The 23,915-nt window shown below is 41.1% G+C and overlaps 1 protein-coding gene across 4 annotated transcripts in view; it reads right to left on the reverse strand.

Moving 5' to 3' along the window:
- Nucleotides 1-23,915, reverse strand: part of FERMT2 (FERM domain containing kindlin 2) — a 72,711-nt gene that overhangs the window by 19,784 nt on the left and 29,012 nt on the right. For 2 of the 4 annotated variants that reach the window (XM_072428558.1, XM_072428559.1), the window contains exons 4-9: nt 16,017-16,151; nt 13,513-13,545; nt 13,129-13,354; nt 12,069-12,171; nt 8,278-8,385; nt 39-173 (exon numbers count right to left, since the gene is read on the reverse strand). In XM_072428558.1, coding sequence (XP_072284659.1) covers nt 39-173; nt 8,278-8,385; nt 12,069-12,171; nt 13,129-13,354; nt 13,513-13,545; nt 16,017-16,151 — 740 coding nt within the window. The remainder of the gene's footprint in view (nt 1-38; nt 174-8,277; nt 8,386-12,068; nt 12,172-13,128; nt 13,355-13,512; nt 13,546-16,016; nt 16,152-23,915) is intronic. The other 2 variants (XM_072428560.1, XM_072428561.1) reach the window with 1 other exon arrangement.

The following is a 23,915-nucleotide window of genomic DNA, read 5'->3' on the forward strand; positions in this document are numbered from 1 at the left end:
TATTAGTTAGGTCATCACAATAAAGAGGAGCCACTAACCAAGATGGTGGAAGTCTTTCCTCCTTCCAGAGTGATCTCCAGGTCGGAAAGAGCTGCGTCAACCTCATCCACTTCCTTATCGCTGTTGTTGTAATGGTTCTCTGAAGACATCATGGAGAGTTTGTTTATATGGTACTGAAAAACAAAAGACATTTAGGTATTATCACCACAGGGGGTTTTGTATTTTACCATTTTATTCTCAAATAATAAAAGAGATGCCATAAAGACCACATTGTAAAGTTTGAAGAAATCAATAGCAAGGGCTCATCTGTTATTATTGGCATCTTTAACAATCACCGTTTCTGTGCTATAGAAGGCATTCATAAACCCTAGGACTGCATTGTATTACCATATTCAAGAGGATACGGTCATATATGTCTCCAAAATACTGGAAATACACTTTAACCATATGACTTCCCCAACCATATTTCTTTAGGAAGTCATTATTACATTCTAGTCATTATTAAACTGTATTTATATAGCGCCAACATATTACGCAGCGCTGTACATTAAATAGGGGTAGCAGATGACAGATACAAATAATGACCCAGGAGGAGAAGACCCTGCCCAGAAGAGCTTATAATCTAGGAATTGGGGTGAAATATCACACAATAGAAGGGAGGATATGGAATGGTGGGTGAGTAGTGAGGGTTAAGAGACAGAAGATAGGTAGGCGAGTTTAAAAAGATGGGTTTTGAGTGCTCTTTTAAAGGAGCAAAAACTTAGGAAAAAGCCAAATAGGTCGAGGAAGTCCATTCCAGAGAGTCGGGGCAGGTCTAGAAAGGTTTAAGAGCTGTGCATGTGAGGAGGTTATAAGTGGCGAAGTCATTAGTAGGTCTATGTATTTTCTATCAGATCAGAAAGGTAAGTGGGGCAAGAACTGTGTAGGCATTTGTGTATCAAGTAGGTAGGCGGGACAAGAACTGTGGAGGGATTTGAAGGCAAAGCACAGGAGCCTAAATTTGATTCTCAGGTGAAATGGAAGCCAATGAAGAGAACTACAAAGACATGCAGCAGAAGAGGAGCGGTCGGAAGGCTGTGTATGGGGTAGGTAGGCGGGAAGGCTGTGTATGGGGTAGGTGGGTGGGAAGGATAGATAAGTCTGGCTGCAGCATTCATAAAAGATTGCAGAGGAGAGAGTCGGGTTAGTGGAATACCAGGAAGGAGGAGGTTACAGTAGTCCAGGCGAGAGATGATATGAGCGTGTACAAGGATTTTGGTGGTCTCGGGGGACAGATAGGTGGTGTGTTCATGGGCTTGTTAATTTGGTACATCTGCTTTCTAAAACAAGGGTCCCACAGTATACCATGTGGCTGCAGAAAAAGGAAAGAGGTCCAGATGGGCAAAGGTTGAAGAAGTAAAGTATAAGCATAATCCAAGTGACTTTGATTGCAAAATGATATTTGGGGCCCACGTAGCATTTTAGAATATTTTCACATACTCCATTACTCTGGAGTTCATGAAGCATGGCATATACAGCCAAAATCATCCACACATAGTCCTGATGAGGAAAAGCCTCGTTATTGACAAAGGTCAGAGGTGAATACCCAGACTTGCTAATGCCATCAGGAATTTCCTAGAAGATCTAAGATCATCACCCTACAGCAGGGTTAGCAGAAGGCCACCTCCTAAGGCACAATGTATTGCATTCCAAAGAGCCTATAGAAGCCCCCACCAAAGAGTCCGAATCACTCTAGGAGCTGGCAAACAAAGTGCCAGGAGCCCCAAAAATGTATCTGCCATGTGCACCGGAAATTCAACCTGTACACATATTTAGACTTTTGCTGCAGTTATGGTTATTTTAGAATGGAACAATTCTTTTTATCTCCTTTATTTTCAATGAAATCAAAACACTGTAGATGACCAGTAGAAGAGAATTCTACTTTGGATGAAGGCCAACGGTTGACTTTGATCTCATCGAGTTGTATACTCATCGTAACCCCTTTCCCCTCATCCAACCTACACAACGGCTCAATAGCAGCATCGTTCTTCTGTTGTGTTTGCAGCTCTCCCGTTTCCAGAAGAAAAGCACTTACAGATGTTTTGCCGGCCTCTCACTAGCCGCAGGATATTGGACAATCCACAAGTTTTATTTTTAATCCTGAAATGCAAGACACCCCCCCAAAGATCTTCGGGGGACAGAGAGCCACTAGGAGGGAACACCTTGGATGACCATTATTAAAAATGTATCTCTAGCCAAAATTTTGGATAAAGTGGGGGAGAGGAAGAGGAGGAACCTGTGGAGAACCGTGGGAAGAATGCAAGCTTTGGACACACCAGGCATTGGGGCAAGATAAGACCGGAAGCCCTGAGGTTCAGTTGTAAAACCACGGATCAACATCCCTCTTTGCTTGAAAAGCCAACCCTTCTTATCCCTCTTTTCATGTTTGTCCTCTTAATATAACAGGGAGTTTGAAACTTCAAGGATGGAAAATGGATAGTCATAGGTCCAATCCTAATGGTGGTCAATGGGCCGGGAAGCCTTTGTAGGAGTAAACATGGGCAACGCGGTGGCTCACGGTTAGCACGGTGGCGCACGGTTAGCACTCTAGCCTTTGCAGCGCTATGTCCCAGGTTCGAATCTCAGCCAGAACCTGCATGGAGTTTACATGTTCTCACCATGTTTGTGTGGGTTTCCTCTGGGTACTCCGGTTTCTTCCCACATCCCAAAAAAAAATGCAATTAGGTTAATTGGCTACCTCCTAAAATTGACTTTAGACTAGAAAAATGCTATATGACTATAGTAGGGACATTAGATTTTGAGCTTCTTTGAGGGACAGCTAGTGACATGACTATGGACTTTGTACAGCACTGCGTAATATGATGGCGCTATATAAAAATGGTGTAATATTATTAAAAAACCAATAGCATGGCAGGATACCAGATTTTTGTGTGCTGCAGGTAAGTAACATTTAGAGGTCGTAGGGCTTTTTAGGCATCCGGCTCACCACAGTCCACTGGCTGGGAAATGTTTTGTGAATACGTTTGTAAGCAGCTGCCATAGATTGTGGTGCAGCTACTAAAAGCGACAAGTAGCTTTGGGCTCCGCCATTGGTTTTCCCCTCTGGAAGAAAAGCTGCACGTGAACACCCCAAAAAAGAGGTTGTTGACCAGTATTCTCGGCAGAATTTTTTTTTTAAACTGGGAGAGAAGAAGCTGTAGGCGGGTGGAAGTTTTCGTATTGTGACCTAAAAACAGACAAGTTACTGAAAAGTGCTGGGTGGTGCGCCCATCTAAAAGGGGCCGGAGAGAACACAGTTGCAGCATGATTGGTGAAGAGGGACAACTGGAAGCAGCCAAAAGGAGCCAAAAGAGAAGCAGCAGACTGAGAAGCTCATCTCTTCATCACACAGCTCTCTGCTCCAATCAGAATGTTGCTCATTAGCACGTGAGCACTGCTTTAGTTTCTGATTGGCTTAAATGAACTTCTTTGGATACTTACAAACGAATAAATTTAGCAAATACGTAGCTGCAAAAATTCAGATCTGTCAGGAGTTCAAAGCTAAAAAGACACGTATCGCTGTTTTGCAAAACCGCGTTGGTCATCTTGCAGAGCCAATTTGGTTTGAGTCATAGTGATCATGTTTCACACACGGAGATGGTTAATACAATGCAGTGATTCAGCAGTATGGCCGCACTATAGCATTGCAACGTGTAGCCGGTTTAAATTCCCAGACGCTGCTCTGACATATGAGCCCCCTTCAGTGTGAATCACCATGTATAAGAACATGCTTGACCCAGCCCAGCCCCTGCCATTAGTCACCTCGCTAATACACGCATGCCATGCGTCATACAGGCGCTGAATCTTAATAGGAACGTCCAATGTGTGCCACTAATTTCACGGAATGTGGACCGAGAGATTTTAAAAGCAGACGCGGAGAAGGAAATCTACTCCACCCCTCCCACCCATCCCTATTTATAAATAGCCGGAGCTCCCTAACGGTTTTAACAGCTGTGCAAGAAAAACAGATCGCATTTCACATATACAAAAATGACAACAGGAAATGCAACCGCTTTCCCAGATCAGATGGCCGAGCTGCAGAAATCTTTCTTCCAGACTTCATGATTTGTATTTCTGGCAGGTGAACACAAAAATCAGGTCTGGAGGATTAACAATAAAATAAAAGCCATAGCCTCATGCCGTTACAACACACATGGGGAATTTTTAAATCTCAATTTCCTGAGCTGTAATGCGTATGACATTGATGATGATTACTGAAGATGGGATTTAAGTGAATCTCCAGTCTTTTTAGTAAATAGTCAGTGGTTCTTTAAAGCCCCAACAAAGAACTTTGTTTATTTCCAGAATATCAGCCAAAAACAGGAAAATATAAATAGCCTAGAAAAAAACTGCAATGTTCAGCACTTCTGCCACTAGATGTCCTCAGTCTAGTGACAAACATCATTCAACCCACTCCCACTGAGCCCAGATCATCCTGGATCTACCCCAGCCTGTGAATGGACAGAAAAAAGAAAAGCAGCACAGTGATGACCTCATTTCTCAATCACGCTGCTTTTTCTCCTATCAGCAGCCTTCTTACTAGCACAATTGGCTCCTTGCACTGCTTTAGGAGCAAGGGGCCGACATCAGGTTATGCTGAATATATGGGGTAACATTTTGAGAACTTATACAGAGAGAACCCCATTCTGTACTCATTTTTTTATCTTTATCTCTGATGAACATTTTGTCCTTTAGTCTTCATGACTCTTTAAATTCCACATAGCAAGCATATATTTTACCAGGTCGTGCCGGACATATTGCGGAGAACCGGCTAACCCCATGTGACCTCAGCCTGGTGAGCACAGACAACTAGCTCTACTCCCACATCTGGAACTATTTTGGGTCTTTAAATTTCACCGCAGATTTATGTCCTGGGTGGCCGACTTCCTGTTTGTTCCCTTGTGGTCGGATGAGCTCACACAGCCAATGGGAGGCTTCAATCAAACCGGGGATGTGGGGTGTGACCGGGTTTGGGGTATCTGCTGAAAGTGATGAGTAATCGTGTATGGCAGCACCAACAGCCTTGCAGCGTTGGCATGTCAAATCCAATTCTCACTATAAATGCATGGAATTTGTACATTCTCCCTTGTGTTAGTGGTTCCAAAAACATAATACTAAGCTCGTACTGAAATTTCTCCCTGCAGGCGGGTGAAGCCATTTCTAAGCTGACGTACACATATTGAATTATTATTAAACAGTTTTTATATAGCACCAACATATAACACAGCGCTGTACATTATAGGGGTACAAATGAGAGACAGTGACACAAGAGGAGGGGAAGACTGACCAGAAGAGCTTACAATCTAAAAGTGTGTGATCAATATAGTTATGAGCAATTACAAACAAATGATTTGTTGCAACATTGTATGAATTAAAAATTGGAATTCAATAGGAATTGCTAAATAGGAATTAAATAAGAATTGCTAAATAGGAATTGAAAATGGCCATTTAGTGGATCAGTTGTCTGATGCACAAAAATTGATCAGAAATTGATAAAATTCTGCCACTGCTGATCAGCTGCTCAATAAACCGAATGGAGAGTCTGTGCTTTACGGTTCTTATTCAATGTGATTAGATTGCATCGAAGGATCAGTTTAATGATCAATAGGTGTGTGGCCACTTGCAGATCCCTGGAGTCTCTTTCAAAAATGCTACTACTAAAACAGGAAGATGTGTAAATAAGTTTATTCACACAGCACGTAAAAGGGTTTTTTTGGTTCAAAAAGTACAATGTCCGTTTTATTCTAGCATTCATAAATTGATGAATAACTGCTACAACAAAATACTTTTGTATATAAGGATTTCAAGCAAAAATACATAGAAGTTGGTTTGTAATTGAATGTGATGATTAGAAAAGCATCTCATAGAACCCGACGCGTTTCGCATTATCTGCTTCCTCAAAAGAATGATTTATTCCAGGTCTCAAACAAGGGTTTAGGTGAATGCAGCAGGTACTTCTATTTTCTTGCAGAATAAGAGACCCTGTTTCGCCATTCCCTGACAAATTATTATTAATAAACAGGATTTATATAGCGCCAACATATTATGCAGCGCTGTACATTAAATAGGGGTTGAAAATGACAGACTAATACAGACAGTGACACAGGAGCAGGAGAGGACCCTGCCCTGAAGAGCTTACAATCTAGTAGAATGCAGCAGAGACGGCATTCCCATGTGGCTCCTGGTGACTGACACCTTGCCAGCTGTTTGTCCACCCACACCACTGGCTGGTTATTATTATTAATAAACAGGATTTATATAGCGCCAACATATTACGCAGCGCTGTACATTAAATAGGCTGGTTCCGTATAAACATTGGACCTTGCCCCCTTTAATGAGATTTGAACGTTTTAAAGCTGCACAATGCAACCTCATTTATTCTCTATGGGGAGCCACAGGTAATATGCTACATATAGTCTCAGGAATGTGAGGAAGTGGTATCCGTACCACAATGCCAGTCTGAGCTCCGGGCTAAACAATTATGTCTAAGCACAACAGCCATTTGTAATCTTATTTAAATCTTCCTATACTTTGTACACTTTTTTAGTAATCACGAATGAAACAAAAACTGCAATTTGCTTCTGTGCAATAGCTTCCGGTTTTAAGGACCAGTCACTGCTGTTCCCACTCTTTGTGTAGGGTAACCAGTCTTGTATCCGCCCCTCATCCTGTAGGCAGTCTGTACCAGGAGGAATTTCTGGGTTCCACCCTATTATTACTACACTACTATTTCTATAGTGCCAACATATTATGCAGCGCTGTACAAAGTCCATAGTCATGTCACTAGCTGTCCCTCAAAAGGAGCTCACAATCTAATGTCCCTACCATAGCGCTGCGTAATATGTTGGCGCTATATAAATCCTGTTTAATAATAATAATAATAATAATAGTCATATGTTATTATTACAGTCTAAGGTCAATTTTGGGGGAAGCCAATTATGCTAACTGCATTTTTTTGGGATGTGGGAGGAAACCCAGACAAAGGAAGAGCCTGCAAACTTTATGCAGATAGAGTCCTGGCTGAGTTTCAAACCTGGGACCCAGCACTGCAAAGGCCAGAGTGCTAACCACTGAGCCACCATGCTGCTCAACAATGGCAGCTTTAAGCAACAATGTCACAGCTACATTTGCAAAAGTAATATCTAGGTTTGCTGAGGAGTTTAGTGTGCACAATATAAATCCTTAACGGCACTTGACAAATCAGATCAAAGAATTTGAGGCTGGAGACTCTATAAGGGACTGTCCAGCTGCCCATGGTACATTGGCATAATCATAGATGTGGCATGAAACTAAGGCAGAGAATGGCTCAAATGCTTTGGAATTTGTTGGCCTGATATAAATGCAAAAAATGAGTAATAACACTTTAAATTAAAAACGTGTGCAAGACTATCTATGGGATTTAAATCTTGATGTTTGGGCTGCATTGTGTTCTATTTATGAACTGCACAGATCAGCAAAACCTCAGAATCCCAAGGATAGTTTTCAGATGTGCTGCAGCCTCCCTGCCAAGAACAGTTCAGTGACCCCATGTACACAACACACACATGCTTTGGGGAGGAGGGGGCACATAGGACGTTTGTTTTCAGCAAATGACCTTTCAGTACAATTCTCACATAAAATCCTTTCATTAACTTATTGAAAACAAATAAATATATTTTAATACCTCACTGCCCTAAAAATGATTTTGTAATAACTTTCAGTAGTTCCCAGAAAAACAGGCGGAGCTGCTGCATTGTCAGCCAATCAGCATCAGCGCTGCTAATCTAAAAATGTTTTCCAAATTCTGGGGGTGGAGGGGGAAGTGGTAACCTGAAAAAAGGGAAATGAATACAGCTGCCACATCTATGTACCAAGAAGCTGCAATATAGGACATTTAAATTTTTGGGATTACACCGAAGTCTAAAAAAAGTTTTCTTTGTATATCAAGTATTTATATCTTCTAGACTGTACGCTCTTCGGGGCAGGGTCCTCTCCTCCTCCTGTGTCTCTGTCGGTAACTGTCTGTCATTTGCAACCCCTATTTAATGTACAGCGCTGCGTAATATGTTGGCACTATATAAATCCTGTTTATTATTTATAAAATATATTTATTACCATACAATTTTTAAGCAACTTATTCCGTAATGAGATTTATTCCAGCGGATGTTCAGCAAGGTGCTGTTTGCTCTGTTGGAAAATATAAGAAAGCAGCTACATATAAAGATTTTACGGTCAAGAATTCCAGCTGTTTTGCCTTACCTGCAGAGCTGCAAACATCATCATTTCCTCCTCTGTGCATTCGATCTCCTCCAGGAGAATGGACCATTTGGCTTGTTCATAGAGCTGATTGATTCTGATGGCGTCATACTGCAATAGAGCAACACACAGACATCTGTAAGTCATTAGAGAACGTTCCTGTGTACGTGACCGAGCAAACAAATCCAATTCATTTTATTGCCCTAAAAGACTCCGCACGGCACTCAGAATGGGGTTGTTTACACTGCATAGCGAGTGCGTTCAGGTTTTCAATTCACCCTTCAGCCTCCCCTTTCATTAAACCTTCCCTCCAGCCACCCATTTAATAAAAACGCCCTCCACCCTTCTTTTCAGTGTTACACAGTTGTACCGGATCCTCTATTGGATCGAAATTGCTTATTCTGATTTTACTGCACACTGAGCTTCTTACATAGGGCAGGGGTAGAGAAGGTCCCAGATCTTGGAATATATCCCCGCATAGCAGATCCAATTGACTAGCCATTTACAATGTAGGTGAATTACATTTCGATCAGGATATGGTTTCCTCCTCTCTAATAAAGTTGGTATCCCTTTGCCAACCCCCAAGTCACGCGTAAAACAATACCGTGTTCAGGTACACATTTACCAAAAGGCAAGGGGGTTTAGTGACTGTTTTTTATGTTAACATTTGTATCAAGGGCTGATTACTTTGGTAAAATATTGGTTCATCAAAGAGATTGGGCAGTGTCAGTGCCTGACGCGTTTCACAATTCTGCTTCTTTAGGGAAAATGGAGACTAGGTGTGCCACAGGATTATGTGGATGTAAAATAGGATTTTGTGATGGACGATCAGACAAAGAGTTCAAGTCTCAATTCAAAAAGAGTGGACTGAAAGAATAACTGATGGTCCAGATGGAAGAAACCAGAAAAAGATCACTTAATAAGGAACGGTTAGGTGCAGTTAGAACGGAGCTGCAGGAGTCCAGCTGCCCACCAAGGATAACATTTTGATCAATCGATTGGTCTGCCGGTCTCCTAATTCTTAGAATGGCCATACATACTATGATAAACAATTAATTGGGGATCCTTTTAAGCAATCAAAGCCTGACTCCATCCAATATTTTCTTTTTTGATACAAGTGAGAACTTTTGGTTACCAAATTGGCTTAGGTATGACTGATGTTTATGGTCAGCATGGGTTCTCCAGACTGTTTCTCATCCTTTTTATTATGGGGGAACCCTTGACATATCAGGTCTTTAGGGACCTCCTGCTATAATCACTATATACACAGCTCCCAATACATTAGCATGGTGGTCACTGAGAATAATTCCTCCTACATTGCTGGACAATAGGAAGAATGTCATCCTTTCAGATAGCCAAAAAGATCATTGGGGTCACTTACACTGACCAGAGGTACAAATTGCTAACATTGAAGAAACCCTGCACGAGGTTATAGAAATCTATGAAATGAACATCACATTTGAGACACTTTTGCTCTGCACCACATCTTCCGTGTTAAAGGCCATCTGGTAGAAACAGTTTCAGTTTTTACTGCTGACAAAGTATGGAAAGCTTGCACAATATGTAACATTTGTACCCCACTGCAGATTGCCAGGCTTACACTATATGACATATAAAGTATGTGGCTCATGCAAAATATTGTGTTCAGGGTTTTCCAGTAAAGAGATTTGTCAATGTTACAACAAGAAAAGATATTTGAGATAAATGTGTTCTTCTAACCATGTGGGAACCCAAGAGTCCTGACCTCAACCCTGCTGACTGCAAGCCAGATCTTCTTATCCAACATCCGTACCCAACAGATGCTCGTTTTGGCTACATGGGCACAAGTTCCCACAGACACAATAAAATATTTTGTGGAAACCTTTCCCAGAACAGAGGAAGCTGTTAAAAGCCTCAAAAGGAGAGGGGGGGGGGGGGGGGCGCAACTTCAGGGGAATTGCCATAGATATGGAATGGGAATATCCAACATGCTCATGCAGATGTGATTGTCCAGTGCCTACAACCCAATGGCCAAGTATACGAGGGGGTGCTGAGAAGATCCTTGCTTTGCCCCCTTCCAGATGAAATAGAAAAATGAGTGTGGGGGCATATGCCAGCCTAATATCTTAGTATGTAACTGTGCAAATATCAGGTCTTTGCGATTCTTAAAAACTTTTTCTTTTAGTGAGAAGCTGTAATGGCAGAGGCACAAGCAAGTTTCACGTCGTTGGGAGTTATGGCCATCATGAAGTTTTTGTTTCTCCAGGGAAAGTCAGCAAAGGACATTCACACAGAGATGTCACAAACACTGGGGGAGAAGTGTCCTTCCTACAGCACTGTCAGAACCTGGATATCCCGTTTCAAGACTGGGCATTTCACCATTAAAGAAGAGCCCCGCAGTGGGTGCCCCCCAACCTCAACTGACCCGGCAACCTGCGATGCTGTCCATGAGCAGATTATTGAGGACCGGCGAATAGCCGCAAAAAGATAGCCCAGATACTTGATATCTCACAGGAGCGTGTTGGGTTTATCACCACTATCCTAGACATGGCAAGCTTTCAGCCAAGTGGGTGCCGAAATGTTTGAACGGTGATCAGAAGAAGGAACAAGTTGAAGCATCCAAAGCCGTTTTTGCCCATTTTGAAGCTGCACAGGACTTTTTGGCTAGGTTAGTGACTGAGGATGAAACCTGGCTCCACATCTATGATCCTGAAACCAAGGAACAGTTAAAGGAATGGAGCCACAGCGGGTCCCCGCAGCTGAAGAAGTTCTGAACCCAGAAAATCGGCCAAAAAAGTCATGGCTTCTGTTTTCTGGGACAAAGATGGTATTCTGTTGGTGGACTACCTACCTCGAGGGGTCTAGTATCACCAGACAGTATTATGCAAACCCCCTGACCAGCTGAAGGAGGCAATTAAGACGAAACGTTGTGGAAAGTTGACCAAAGAGACCCTTTACTTGCAGGACAATGCACCTGTGCACACGTCCAACGTTGTGGCTGCCAAATTAAACACCCTGGGTTTCCAATTGGTCCACCATCCCCCTACTCACCCGACCTGGCCCCTTCGGACTATTATCTGTTCCCGAATTTGAAGAAACACTTGAAGGGGCAACGTTTTGAGGACATTTCTGACGTGAAAGATGCTGCTGAGAGCTGGTTTGCAGCCCAACCAAAGGACTTTTATTTGAACGGTCTAGAAAAGCTGCAACTACGCTGTACCAAGTGCATCAGTCTCAGAGGGATTATGCGGAACAAATGTGTTATTTCATAACTCTGGATCTCTTTCTGGGCAAAGCCAGGAACTTCTCAGCACCCCTTTGTATGTGTACAGTTGCACACTGCTGTTTTAGAAGCGGGCGAGGAATATGGCCTTGTGTTAGGTGGGGCGTGGAGGTAGAGGGATTTAGGTGGGCTACAGAAGTGAAGGCTGGGGATTTGCTAATCAATAACAAAAAGCAGATGTAACAGGCCATAGAACTGCAAGACCTGAAGCATTGCCACCCAAATACAGACCCATTAGGGTATAATAATATGTGCACGATTTCACAAATCTTTTGGCAAGTAGGATTTCCAAAAAGTATTTAATATCTGGGATACAGCTGGCTGTTAGCCCTCCCATATATACATGATATTTCATTCTGAATATTTCCTAAATGTCAAGCCATATTTAACCTTGCTTTCATCTTTCCATGGCATAAAGGTTATCTAAACAGTTCAGTCTTAACCTGCTTGACCCCTAAAAATACCCATCTGCTTCACACATGTTTAAAAGCCAATGGAGCTGACCGGGAGGAAATAACCAGCATTGAATTACCTTGGGGTTCAAGTCAAAAAAGCTGTAGTATTTAAATCGAAGTAGCAATGCTTCATTGTCTTTCACATCTTGTTCCATGAGTGATCGAGAGGAGTCCAACCACCTGCAAGGCATTAAAAGAAAAAAAAGAGCGCAATGAGAAGATTTAAAGTTATTCCCTGGTTTATCTTAACCTCCCTAGCGGTCTAATTCCCTCCAAATTTTCATGCAAAAAGCGGTACAATTTTTTGCATGGAAATTTATTTTTCATTGTAGGATTTATTGCTTAGGCATAACCTATTGATATATTTAATACATTTAACAAATTTAATATTAAACTTTAAATAACAAAACACAAAAATCTGTTAAAAAAAAAAAATTAAAAATATTTAAACATGTAATATAACTGTAGTGTACAGTAGCATATATATATTATATGAATATTTCTTTGTATTGGACTCAATACAGCTATTTTGTATTGACTCCAATACAAAATGATTTGAATTTCCCACCGATCCTCCTGACCGCACCAAGGCATGCACCGACGTCACCGGGAAACTCCGGAGATCATTGCTGCATTCGGCTGCTGGAGATCGAGGAGGAAGGACGTGTCACCAGGACCTGGGGGGACCAGCAGGACCCCGGGGGACAGCGACAGAACAAGGTAAGTGGGTTTTATTTCAGTTAATTGCAACCCAGAGTGTGACTCGGGAATACTGCTTTTTGCCTAGAAAATCCACCTCGAGTCACACTCGGAAATACCGCTAGGGGGGTAAATAGGAAAAATTGGTTGGCAGTCACACTCGGGTATACCGCTAGGGGGGTAAATAGGAAATATTGGTTGGCAGTCACACTCGGGTATACTGCTAGGGGGGTTAAATAGGAAATATTGGTTGGCAGACACATTTGGGTATACCGCTAGGGGGGTAAATAGGAAAAACACTCTAATATATGTATTTAAACTGCAAATTGCAAATGTTTTATTGCTTCAAAAATGTGATCATAACTGCAATAATTGATGGTTGTATATCTGCCTGGAGCAAAGGTTTAACATGAAAAAAAAAAAAATAAAAATACTCACCCTTGATTTATCTTGGCTTTGTCAAGTAGTGTCTGAGGCTTGTATAATTTGGCAAGAATATCGGGGGAGGTGATTGGTTGACTGACGGCTAATATCCCAGGATTCCCCTCCGACAGGGCGCTGTCACCAAACCAAGCCGAAGTGGGGGAGAGAGGGCTGCCGTCTCTGGAGTCGTAGGTGGGAGTCATGGTCTTGCTGTATAACCCAGGGCTTGAGTATATACTTCCTAATAAAGTAGAAAAAAAAAGTTGAAGGTCTTGTAGGAACTAAACTTTGCAAATTGTTCTTGCATGCTTTAGCACACGTCAGTTGCACAAAAAGGAGGGAAAACAAAGTGTGAAAACAGAACAGAGACACAAAGGCCCAGAAGGCAGCCAGACTCACCTTTGACAGGACCAATGTAAAGAACATCAGAGCCTAAAGAAAGGAGGGGAAAAAAAGAGAGGAAATGAGACAGCCAGAGAGAGAAGTGAAGGACGGGAAGAGAGAATCTGGAAAGATCATATTGTAGGAAGAAAAGAAAAAAAAATCCTGAACACAACAGTAACTTGGAAGAGATAAATCCATTTTATTCCACCTCATTTCACACAAAGGAAACCTGTGCTGGAAAAACGCCAATATTGTCACCTTCTGAAAATAGATCACTGGATGGCTGTCCTTTGGTGGATTGAAGAGCAGCCTACTTGTATCCATTCAACATATGCTTTTCTTATTTTCCCGGTTAACTTACCTATGTCCATGGTTAGGTGACCCTCCAATGATTCGGTGCTGCAGCCTGGGCTCACAGCTTACCGGTCCTGTTCCCCTCTTCATGAAACCACCATCATGCCGCTATGGTTTTTAGGATCGTGCAAGAATATTAAAACCGAATAGAAGCTCCCATGTCACAACGCCATGACTTGGGCACCAGTAGAAGGATTTTTGATCCTTGCGACCAAAAGTAGAAGACCCGACACCTGGTGCACCACATGACCACATGTTTAGGTATAGGTTTAAGCCATTTGTTTGGTGAAGAGAGCTGGCACTGCCTAATCAAGAGGGATTGCCTGGCTTGACTTCAGTTTTACTAATTTCAGTATCAAACCCAAAGCAACCCTCATTCATGCAAAGCGTGCCATTGACCTAATGCCATAGACAACTGCAAAGAAATTCCAGCAATGGCAGCCAGCGTTCTGTATTCCCTACAGTTATTCTTCATGTCCACAACCACCAATCATATACAAGCAGCAGAATACTACAAATGCAGAAGTTTAAATCTCAATGGTCACTCATCCCAACAAGAATTCCTGCTCAAGAGAAAGGATTAGGAAGCCTAAACTCCGGAAATTCCTCCATCAAAGCGTCTTACAGAAATGATTGGGAGGTCAGCTTTTCTCAATGGCGTTTTGTTTTTGCTTCTACTACAAAAATAGAGCACTTGTGATCTACGGGGGATGATCAAAGGCAGTTTAGGATAGTAAGGTCTTTGAATTAGAATTTTTATACTGCGATTAGGTTTATCTCTGCAACGTCAATCTTCAGATCTTCACATTCAAGTTTTGATGCCAGAGGCGCAGTATATTTTGCCGACCATTGCCAACTTACGGTATAATCAAATCTAATATGGAAAGGGATGGTAATATGTATGTGCATTGCTGCACACAGCTTGGAATGTTCATGCTTGTGCACAGCAAGTGGAAGTTGTGTAAAAGTTTGGTCTCCCATACCAGGGCCAACACACAGCCAACTAATATTTTGCATGTCCTTGGGTGGCGACGCTGCTTCAGCAGAAGACTGAGTGTTGCCACCCTGAACAGGAAGTTTAGGATAAGCAGGTGAAATCCAAAGGAAGAAAAAAAACTGCACAGATAATTTATGAAAGGGGGAGAGGGGTATTTTATATACATTTTAGCATGCATATGCCCGAGTTCTCTCTTTTATTATCTTTTTATCCTATTATCTTTATTATCCTATTATCTCTACTAAACGCGTCACTGACCTGGAACAAGTATGCAGGTCAGTAACCTAACGTCACTGGCTGTTCCCTTGTTTTATTACTAATAATAATAAACAGTATTTATATAGTGCCAACATATCACGCAGCACTGTACAATAAATAGGTGTTTTGATTCAGCCTCCATATTTCTGTCCCGAGAAGGACATTGAAACTGCTAATTCGCCATCCAGCAAAAAAGGTTACAACTTAAGCATTCAATAAACTATACCAAAAACACATATCAAATTAATATAGATCTGTGTATGATTAAAAGGCAAATGTCTGAGCAATAAATAAACAAATAATAATCTAATATTAATAATCTAATATAATAAATAATAAATCTCCCTGATAGGTACACATATCCTCAATGATCCTGTTAGAAGTCAAACAAGACTGTACCAAGTTGATCACACTGCTGTAATGGAATCCCAAATAGTGTCGTCGGCCCTGCCCAGTTCCCTCCGGATGAGCTAGATGTTCTTTTTAAAGATGAGTAAAAGTGGAGGTGTTGCTTAGGGCTGACAACTTTTTGGAAATTCATTGAAGCAGAGGAAATGTTGTCAGCTAAAGCATGAAGTTATATTTCTGGCAGGTCACCAGGTATTGTTCTATTTCAGCAGAATATAAAACCTTAATGGGGAAAAGTGCATGGATTGCAGAAATGAACTGCATACAGGTTCTTGGGGAATTACAAAAATAAAGATGGCTTCTTCCTATAAGTACTGCAAGCTATGAATATCACAAAGGCTCAATTCAGTATAAGGATAATAAATTTAAAAAATGAATCAATATTTTAAATATAGTCATTTGATAATTACAGTAACACAATGTGAAGTCTTAACAAGCAACTATGAATTAAGTAATAAAACTTTCATGATGTATCAGGAATTTGTTGGAGTATGACACTGACCAGACCCTGGTGTTAGTAAGGGACCCTCTAGTTCCAGGATATTTTCCTCCGCCTGGTCCTCAATCTTTTTCTTTTTTTTCTTCGTCGGATCTCTTGGTTTCCGGAGCAATGAAAGTTCCTCTGGATGTCGGATATCTGCACAGCAGGAAAAGAAAACAACAATAAGATATTGGAAACAGTGAAAGAGATTTGATATTTGCAGTTATATAACTACATCGACCATAAAAAAGACTTCATGAATTCCTCTGCCTGCATTTTACCTTTTCTAATACCTTATTAAACCGTAAGCTCCTCTGCTTTCTCTATAATTTCTGTTACCCTGATAGATACCTTCTGTATCCCTCTTATACCCTAATAGATTGTAAGCTCTTCTATCGTCGGTGTCCTCCCCAATATCCAAATAGATTGTAAGCTCTTCTACCTTCTGTATCCTTTCTTATACCTTGTAGATTGTAAATTAATCTGCCTTCTATAGCTGTTATGGATCGTAAGCTTTCTGCCTTCTGTATCCTCCCTTACACCTCAATAGATTGTAAGCTCTTCTAACATCGGTGTCCTCCCCAATATCCAAATAGATTGTAAGCTCTTCTACCTCCTGTATCCTTTCTTATACCTTGTAGATTAATTTACAATCTGCCTTCTATAGCCATTACGGATCGTAAGCTTTCTGCCTTCTGTATCCTCCCTTACACCCCAATAGATTGTAAGCTCTTCTACCTTCTGTATACTCCCCTATACCTAGTAGATTATAAACTCCTCTGCCTTGTATAGCTCCCTTATACACTAATAGATTGTAAGCGCTTACTTTCTGTATCCACACCTATACCCTGATAGATTGTAAGCTCTTTTCCTGTCTGGATTCCCCCCATAAACCCTAATAGAATGTAAGCTCTTCTACCTTCTGCATCCTCATTTATACACCAATAGATTGTAAGCCATATTCCGGTCTGTTTTCCCCCGTTATACCCCATCAGATTGTAAACTCTTCTTCCTTCTGTATCCTTTCCTATACCTTGTAGATTGTAAATTTATCTGCTTTCTATAGCTCTGTTATAAGCTAGTCGATTGTAAGCTTTCTACCTTCTGTGTCCTCCAATATACCCCAATAGATAGTAAGCTCTTCTACCTTCTATATCCTCCCCAATAATATTAATATTACTACACAGTATTTATCAGTATTTATATAGCACTAACATATTACACAGTGCTGTACAAAGTCCATAGTCATGTCACTAGCTGTCCCTCAAAGAAGCTCACAATCTAATGTCCCTACCATAGTCATATGTCATTAATACAGTCTACAGTCAATTTTGGAGGAAGCCAATTAACCTAACTTCATGTTTTGGGATGTAGGAGGAAACCGGAGTACCTGGAGGAAACCCACGCAGACACGGGGAGAACCTGCAAACTCCATGCAGATAGTGTCCTGGCTAAGATTCAAACCTGGGACCCAGCGCTGCTAAGAGTGCCAACCACTGAGCCACCGTGCTGCCCATACTATAACTAGTACATTATAAGCTCCTCCAACCTCTTTAGCTCTATTATATGCCAATAGATTGTAAGCTCTTCTACCTTCTCTCATACCTAGTAGGTTATAAACTCCTTCGCCTACTATAGCTCCCTTATACACTAATAGATTGTAAGCTCTTTTACTTTCTGTAGCCACACATACCCCGATAGATTTCGAGCTCTTTTTCCATATGTATTCCCCTTATACCTTTATATATTGTAAGCCATTCTACCATCTGTATCCTGTCCTATACCATACAAGATCGGAAGCTCTTCCACTGTCTGTATCCGCCATTATACCCAATAGATTGTAAGCTCTTCTACCTTCTGTATCCTCCCTTATGCACTAATATATTGTAAGATTTTCTGTTGTCTGTGTGCCTTATACCCCATTATAGATTGTAAGCTCTTCTACCTTCTGTATCCTCCCTTAGGCACCAATATATCGTAAGATTTTCTGTTGTCTGTGTGCCTTATACCCCAATATAGATTGTAAGCTCTTCTACCTTTGTATCCTCCCTTAGGCACCAATAAATCGTAAGATTTTCTTTTTCTGTGTCTCCCTTATACCCTAATAGATTGTAAGCTCTTCTACCTTCTGTATCTCCCTTAAACCCCAATGGGTTATAAGCTTTTCCAAAAACCATAAATACAGGTTGCTTGCACAATAGAGGCATTGGCTCTATGGTAATAATAAGGAAAGTGGCCGAGCTGTCCCTAGTATTCCCGGCCTTCCTTTTTTATCCATCACATCATTTCTTAGGTTAAACACAAATAGAATTTTTTAACCTCTGCACAAACACTTCTGATCCTATTTTTAAAATTAAATGCCAGTTGAACAGCCAATATTAATGAGATTTTCTGTTGATCTTTTCCTCTGGCTGGCGATCCTTCAATTCACAGACATGTTTCCTAACATGGCACGAATTGAGAAATCACATTTTTTAAGCAAATAGAAGATTTAGAGAGCTGGGTCAATGGCCAGGAACGCAAAGACTGAAAATGTTCAGTATTTAAACTTACATTGGAAGGAATTTCTTGACTGGCCTTGAAAAAGAAAACCAAAAAGAAACACAACGCAGTAATGCAGGAAATATTTTGCAGCCTTTTAAGGGGAAAGCATAATGGAGTTTGATTATGCAATCTTCAGAATAAAGTAGGTGGGAAGTAACTCTAGACTAAAAAAAGGGGAACAGGGCTGCAAAGACTATTCAGTTTAGAATCTAACTTAAAGCACCGACAGGTAAAGAAGAATTTTAGCCAATTTGGGTTGCTTTTTAAAATGCTGCTGATGACTTTATTAAAGGGCGACTACTCCTTTATTGCCCAAACACAGTTGGTTTAGTCACGGACCAGGCTGCATTGCTCGATGCAGAATAGTCCAAAGTTTTGTACAGATGCCAGGATTTTTATTGCCCCAGGTAATCATTTAGAATCTCAGCTGAAAAGTACAAATCTTACAATGTTGGTCAGCAATTGGTGGAAGATGGACCACCAATGACTGCTGGGTACCTCCTGTTTGTTCTACACCTACCCCTTCATAAAATGGAACAGTATAGTACTCGTTCATTGAAGTGTTCATGGAAAAGACCACCAATGATCATTTCCATGACAAATATTAAACGTTTGTACGTAACTTAATCCTGGCTGTCTTGCAGGTGGCTAAAAATGAGTTGTATGGATTTGGCTGTTCACTTGGAGCTTATCTTTAAAATAAAATTGTTAAGTCTATTGGATAGACTGGGAAAGGGTTGGTTAGGGGGTTGGGGTTAGTTAGTTTCCATTGCAGTCTGTGGCCCAACTTCAAAGATTCACTCTTCAGTTTTGGTGGTTGCCAATGAAACTGAAAAGCATAGAGAAATCAAAATATTTTGACCAAGGAGCAGAAAAAGAGTAACCTTCCATCAGGGACAACTGCAAAGAGCAGAAACAGGAGTTCCTTTCAATGGAGCCACCCCTAAAGAGCAGAAAAAACAGTTCCTTCCATTAGAGCCACCCCCAAAAAAGCAGAAAAAGGCTATCCTTCCATCTAGGACAACCCCAAAGTGCAGAAAAAGTGGTTCCTTCCATTGGGGCCACCCCCAAAAAGCAGAAAAAGGGGTTCCTTCTATTTGGGCCAGCACCAAGGAGCAGAAAAAGGTGTTCCTTCGATTAGGACCGCCCTAAAAAAAAAACAGAAAAAGGGGAATTGTACATTAGGACCGCCCTCAAAAAAAAACAGAAAAAGGGTATCCTTCCATCAGGGCCACCACCTAAGAGCAGAAAAGGGGGTTCATTTTGTTTGGGCCAGCACCAAGGAGCAGAAAAAGGTAAATATTACATCTGGGGCCACCCTCAAAGAACAGAAAAAGGGGTTCCTTTCATAGGGGCCACCATCTCTATCTAATCTTTTTCTTCCTGTTGTATCTACAGAACAAAAATAAGCTCCTCCACTCCCTCACCCCCAAAAAGAAAAATAACCCTGACGGGGGTTAAACAATTTCCTATGTGGTTCAATACAATATATATGTTTTGGAACGCCCCGTAATGGTGCCATTATGCAAAAGGAAAGGAAAGTTTTACAAATCTCACAATAAACCCCTCTGCATGACACATGGCCCCACTTACCAATACCAAGCAGGGCGAGTAGGTGGGGCAGAGCTTGACTTTTTACCCGCATGTCAAAATTTAAATAACAGAACGTTCCGTTCTTTCTGTGATAATTATTTAACAATATTTGTCTTGTGGCAATTATACTTAAGTTAAAAATGGAAGTGAAAATCTTTTTGACCATGTGAGTCACAAACAACATGCAGATGGAGTGACTCAGGACGCATTTACTGACTCACATGGCAGCACACATAGAACAAACACCTAAACACACCACAAAAGTGACAAAATGTGCCGAAAATGGAACACTGAAACCATGAAACATAAAATGTTCTATCAGTAGTATATAATGATTTGTATAGGAAAGGGTTAGCTTGCAGTTACAGTACAAAAAAAAAAAATAAAAAAAAATACAGGATAAAATATTGAGACCGTCATCAGCATTTTGAATGGTATTGTTCATTATAAGCTCTGATAAGGAAACACTTGGATGTGGGCACTTCCTGTCACGCAGTAGTAACTTGTAAACCAGGCCTGTTATCCGGTGTCAGGCTTTGATGTCCCTGGTGAATGCAAGAGAGGGGGCAAGACAGCTAAATCTGCTCCATGACTATGCTTCAAAGGCTCTCTCCTCACGATAGATACCTAATCTGTCTGTTCTGTGTGTGGCCTGATAGATGACGTGGGCCTGCGTGTTATGTCTATGGTGATCCAGATTTGCATCAGACAAAAGTCATCAGCAAAAGGCAATGAGAAAACTTAATGCTGCAACATGAACAAGCAAATGGTGCAATTTATAAAAGCAGAATATGGTTCCAAAGTGACCCTCGTTAAGAGGTACGGTTACTCTTTGGGAACCAAAAGGTGTCTTTTGTTGTATACTTTGTGCAAAAAGCTGTCCTTTGCCATCTTAGAAAAATAATAAGGAAGCCAAAGGATGACCAATGGTAGAGGGCCAGGCTTTACTGCCATGACATGTTCACCTTTAGGAGAGGTTCAGATCTGCAGAGGGAATCGGTGTAGTTACTTGCGGCTGCCCCTTTGCCTTGCCACTTGCACCACGGCACAACGGCACAACCAGCACTTGGACTTTTGACAGCAGGTGATAATGAACAGCTCATGGGCATTCATTTTCTATTAAGCACAGATAGGTACGACAGGTACATTGGCATAAGGAAGCGGTAACAGCACTGTCAGTCTAAACATAACCCAAGAGTAACAAAGCTTGCAATCAACGTAGAATGGGAAACTGATGCTGGTAATATTTTCCAATCTGAACTTAGAATCAACCCATCACAATCGGCCAGTGGCGTCTGTCTGCCAGCATTTTGGCCATCATCTCAGGTCTATAAACAATGTGATATAATGCAAAATATTCTAAAGTGAACCTGTCAATTAACTTTACAAGTATAAATACCCTGATTAATCAGGCTGAAAATGTATTTGCTATTGTAGAAATATCTGGTGGGGTTTTTGAGACATGTTGATTTTTTGTTCAAACAAATATTGGAGGTTGCAAACATATTGGTAGAGACATCAAGTGAATATACACTGATTGATTTGCATTCTCATCAATTTGCCATTGAGTTTTAGTACAATCTATTTTGATATTGAAGGTAATGGCAATCGGCATGTAAGGCAGTTGGACCCAGCACCAAGCTCTGACTTGGTGCTGGGTCCAAAAAAAAAAAAAAGACCCAACATTTCTCAGAAGGTAAAGGTAGCAGTGTTCTCCCTGGCCCCTTTTAGCTGGGTGCACCACCCAGCACTTTTCAGTAACCAACCAGTTTTTAGTTGGTCACAATACAGGGGCTGCCACCCGCATACAATTACTTCCTACCTGGCTTAAAATAATTGCCTGGGTTGAACACTGACATAAAATAATAATGTATTTTTTTCTATTTGGGTCAATTTAAGCAATGCAAAATGTATTTCTGAAGAACCCGAGCACAAGCAGAGGAGAAAATTACATTTCATCAAATTAAGTTGCCAAAATCAAATTCTCCATCTTATCAATATGGCGGTTATCTACAGACAGCCCCAGCATTTAGGCTGCCATTGTGTATCTTACTGGAAACAATGTAGCAGAACTGGAATGCCGGAAACAAGGACGGATCCACAAAATTACAGTTCGGTCTTATAAAGCAATTTTTTGAGTAAACGTTTCTTTTGGGCTGCCTAGAAGAGGAACGAATGGTGCATTTAAGGATATTAAGAGCAGTTTGTCCCCTGAATTGTTTACCTGCAAACATTTTACAGTCTGCCATCTAAAAAGATGCCACCAAATTAAAAGTTGTCATGATCCTCATCTTCCAAATGCCCCCCAAGAACCTGCTTCACTATGGCTGCCCTAAAGGACACACGTTGCTGAGCCCGTTGCCATGAGTTGTATAAATGCAATGCATGCTTTATATAGCACAGCATGCAGCAAAGCAGGGAAAGTTGGCATTTCCATGCACCAATGCATGGCTTGTACAAAGTGTTAAAAGCTTAGCAGCAGCTCTGAAACTGGGGGTGCAAAAAATACACCAACATGAGTTCCCTGGTTCCAGCACTGCAAGTCGTGTACAGCCATGCCAACATAAATTAAAACATAGCAGAGGTTGTACAGCTCAGAGTCAGAAGATGAGGTTATTATGAGCAGCCTACTGAGTATATAAAACACAGAAAAAATAAACTAAATGTTCTTTTCTGACTCCCTTCTGATATTCTCCAAATGTATTTGTTGGCAGGAGTTGTGACATCTTCCATACCAGATAATAGACACCAGTGTATCTAATGGGAACAACTATTTTTTTGGACGGTGTTAAGTGAGCATTAGATCCCTTTTTGGGTATTTATGGATGGCTGCCTCTCTGCTGGGGATATGTTTAACCACTGTTGGTGACCAGGTGATGGGAAACTCCACAATTATACAATTGCATTGGAAAAGGAAAATCTTCCAATGGATACACCTGTGTTTCAATGTAACCTAAAGGAGACTGGCAGTTGACTGGCAATTCCCACATGGCTGGCAGCAGATTAGCCCAAACCGCACCTGCCTATAGTCAGTTGCCAACATTTATCAAAACCGTCGACTGCTTCTATGACTTTTCCATTGAATCAGAGAATAGCTGCAACACCAGACCAAAATCAGGTCTTAAAAAGCAATTTCTGGTGGGCAGCTAGTGGGCACAAAAGGGGAGATTCCTTTGACTATATGTGGCATCTAGGTCAGGAAGTGAAAGACACAGACAAAAATAAAAATGTGTTCAGGTTTTTATTTATTCCTTAATATTACAGGCAATGGTTTTAAGTACCTAAAGGAACATTTTCTAAAAGCTGCCATAGCAATCCACGCCTTATGGAAAAGCCAATTGCTTGGATAATATCCCAATACTGTTCCCTTTAATACTCCCTATTCCAGAACAAGAATATAAGCTAAAGATGGACTTTCCTCTGAATTTCTTGCATACTTGTTCTGGGTCAATGACTATTAAAATCAGAAGGAGCATAATAGCCAAAAACTACAAATTCCAGGGGGTGGTCAGCAATGGTGGCTCAGACTTCCGTTTTTAGCTCCCAAAACTTTGTGTGTCACAAACAGGATCAACATTCATTTTGTGTAGCTATATGAAAATAAAATGCTTTTCATGGTTTATCCAACAGACTAACAGGCAGCCAATGGGAAGCAAGGACGGATAATCATTAGCCATACCCTCTGGCTGCACCCCATTCCCCAAGAAGTATCAGGGAACCAATTTTGCACTTCCAAAGGATGTTGAGGACGTAAGAGGAAAAGAAGTCCTAAAAATTTGACTC

The sequence above is a fragment of the Pyxicephalus adspersus genome, chromosome 12 (assembly GCF_032062135.1).
Source record: "Pyxicephalus adspersus chromosome 12, UCB_Pads_2.0, whole genome shotgun sequence".
In the NCBI taxonomy this organism is placed as follows: Eukaryota; Metazoa; Chordata; class Amphibia; order Anura; family Pyxicephalidae; genus Pyxicephalus; species Pyxicephalus adspersus.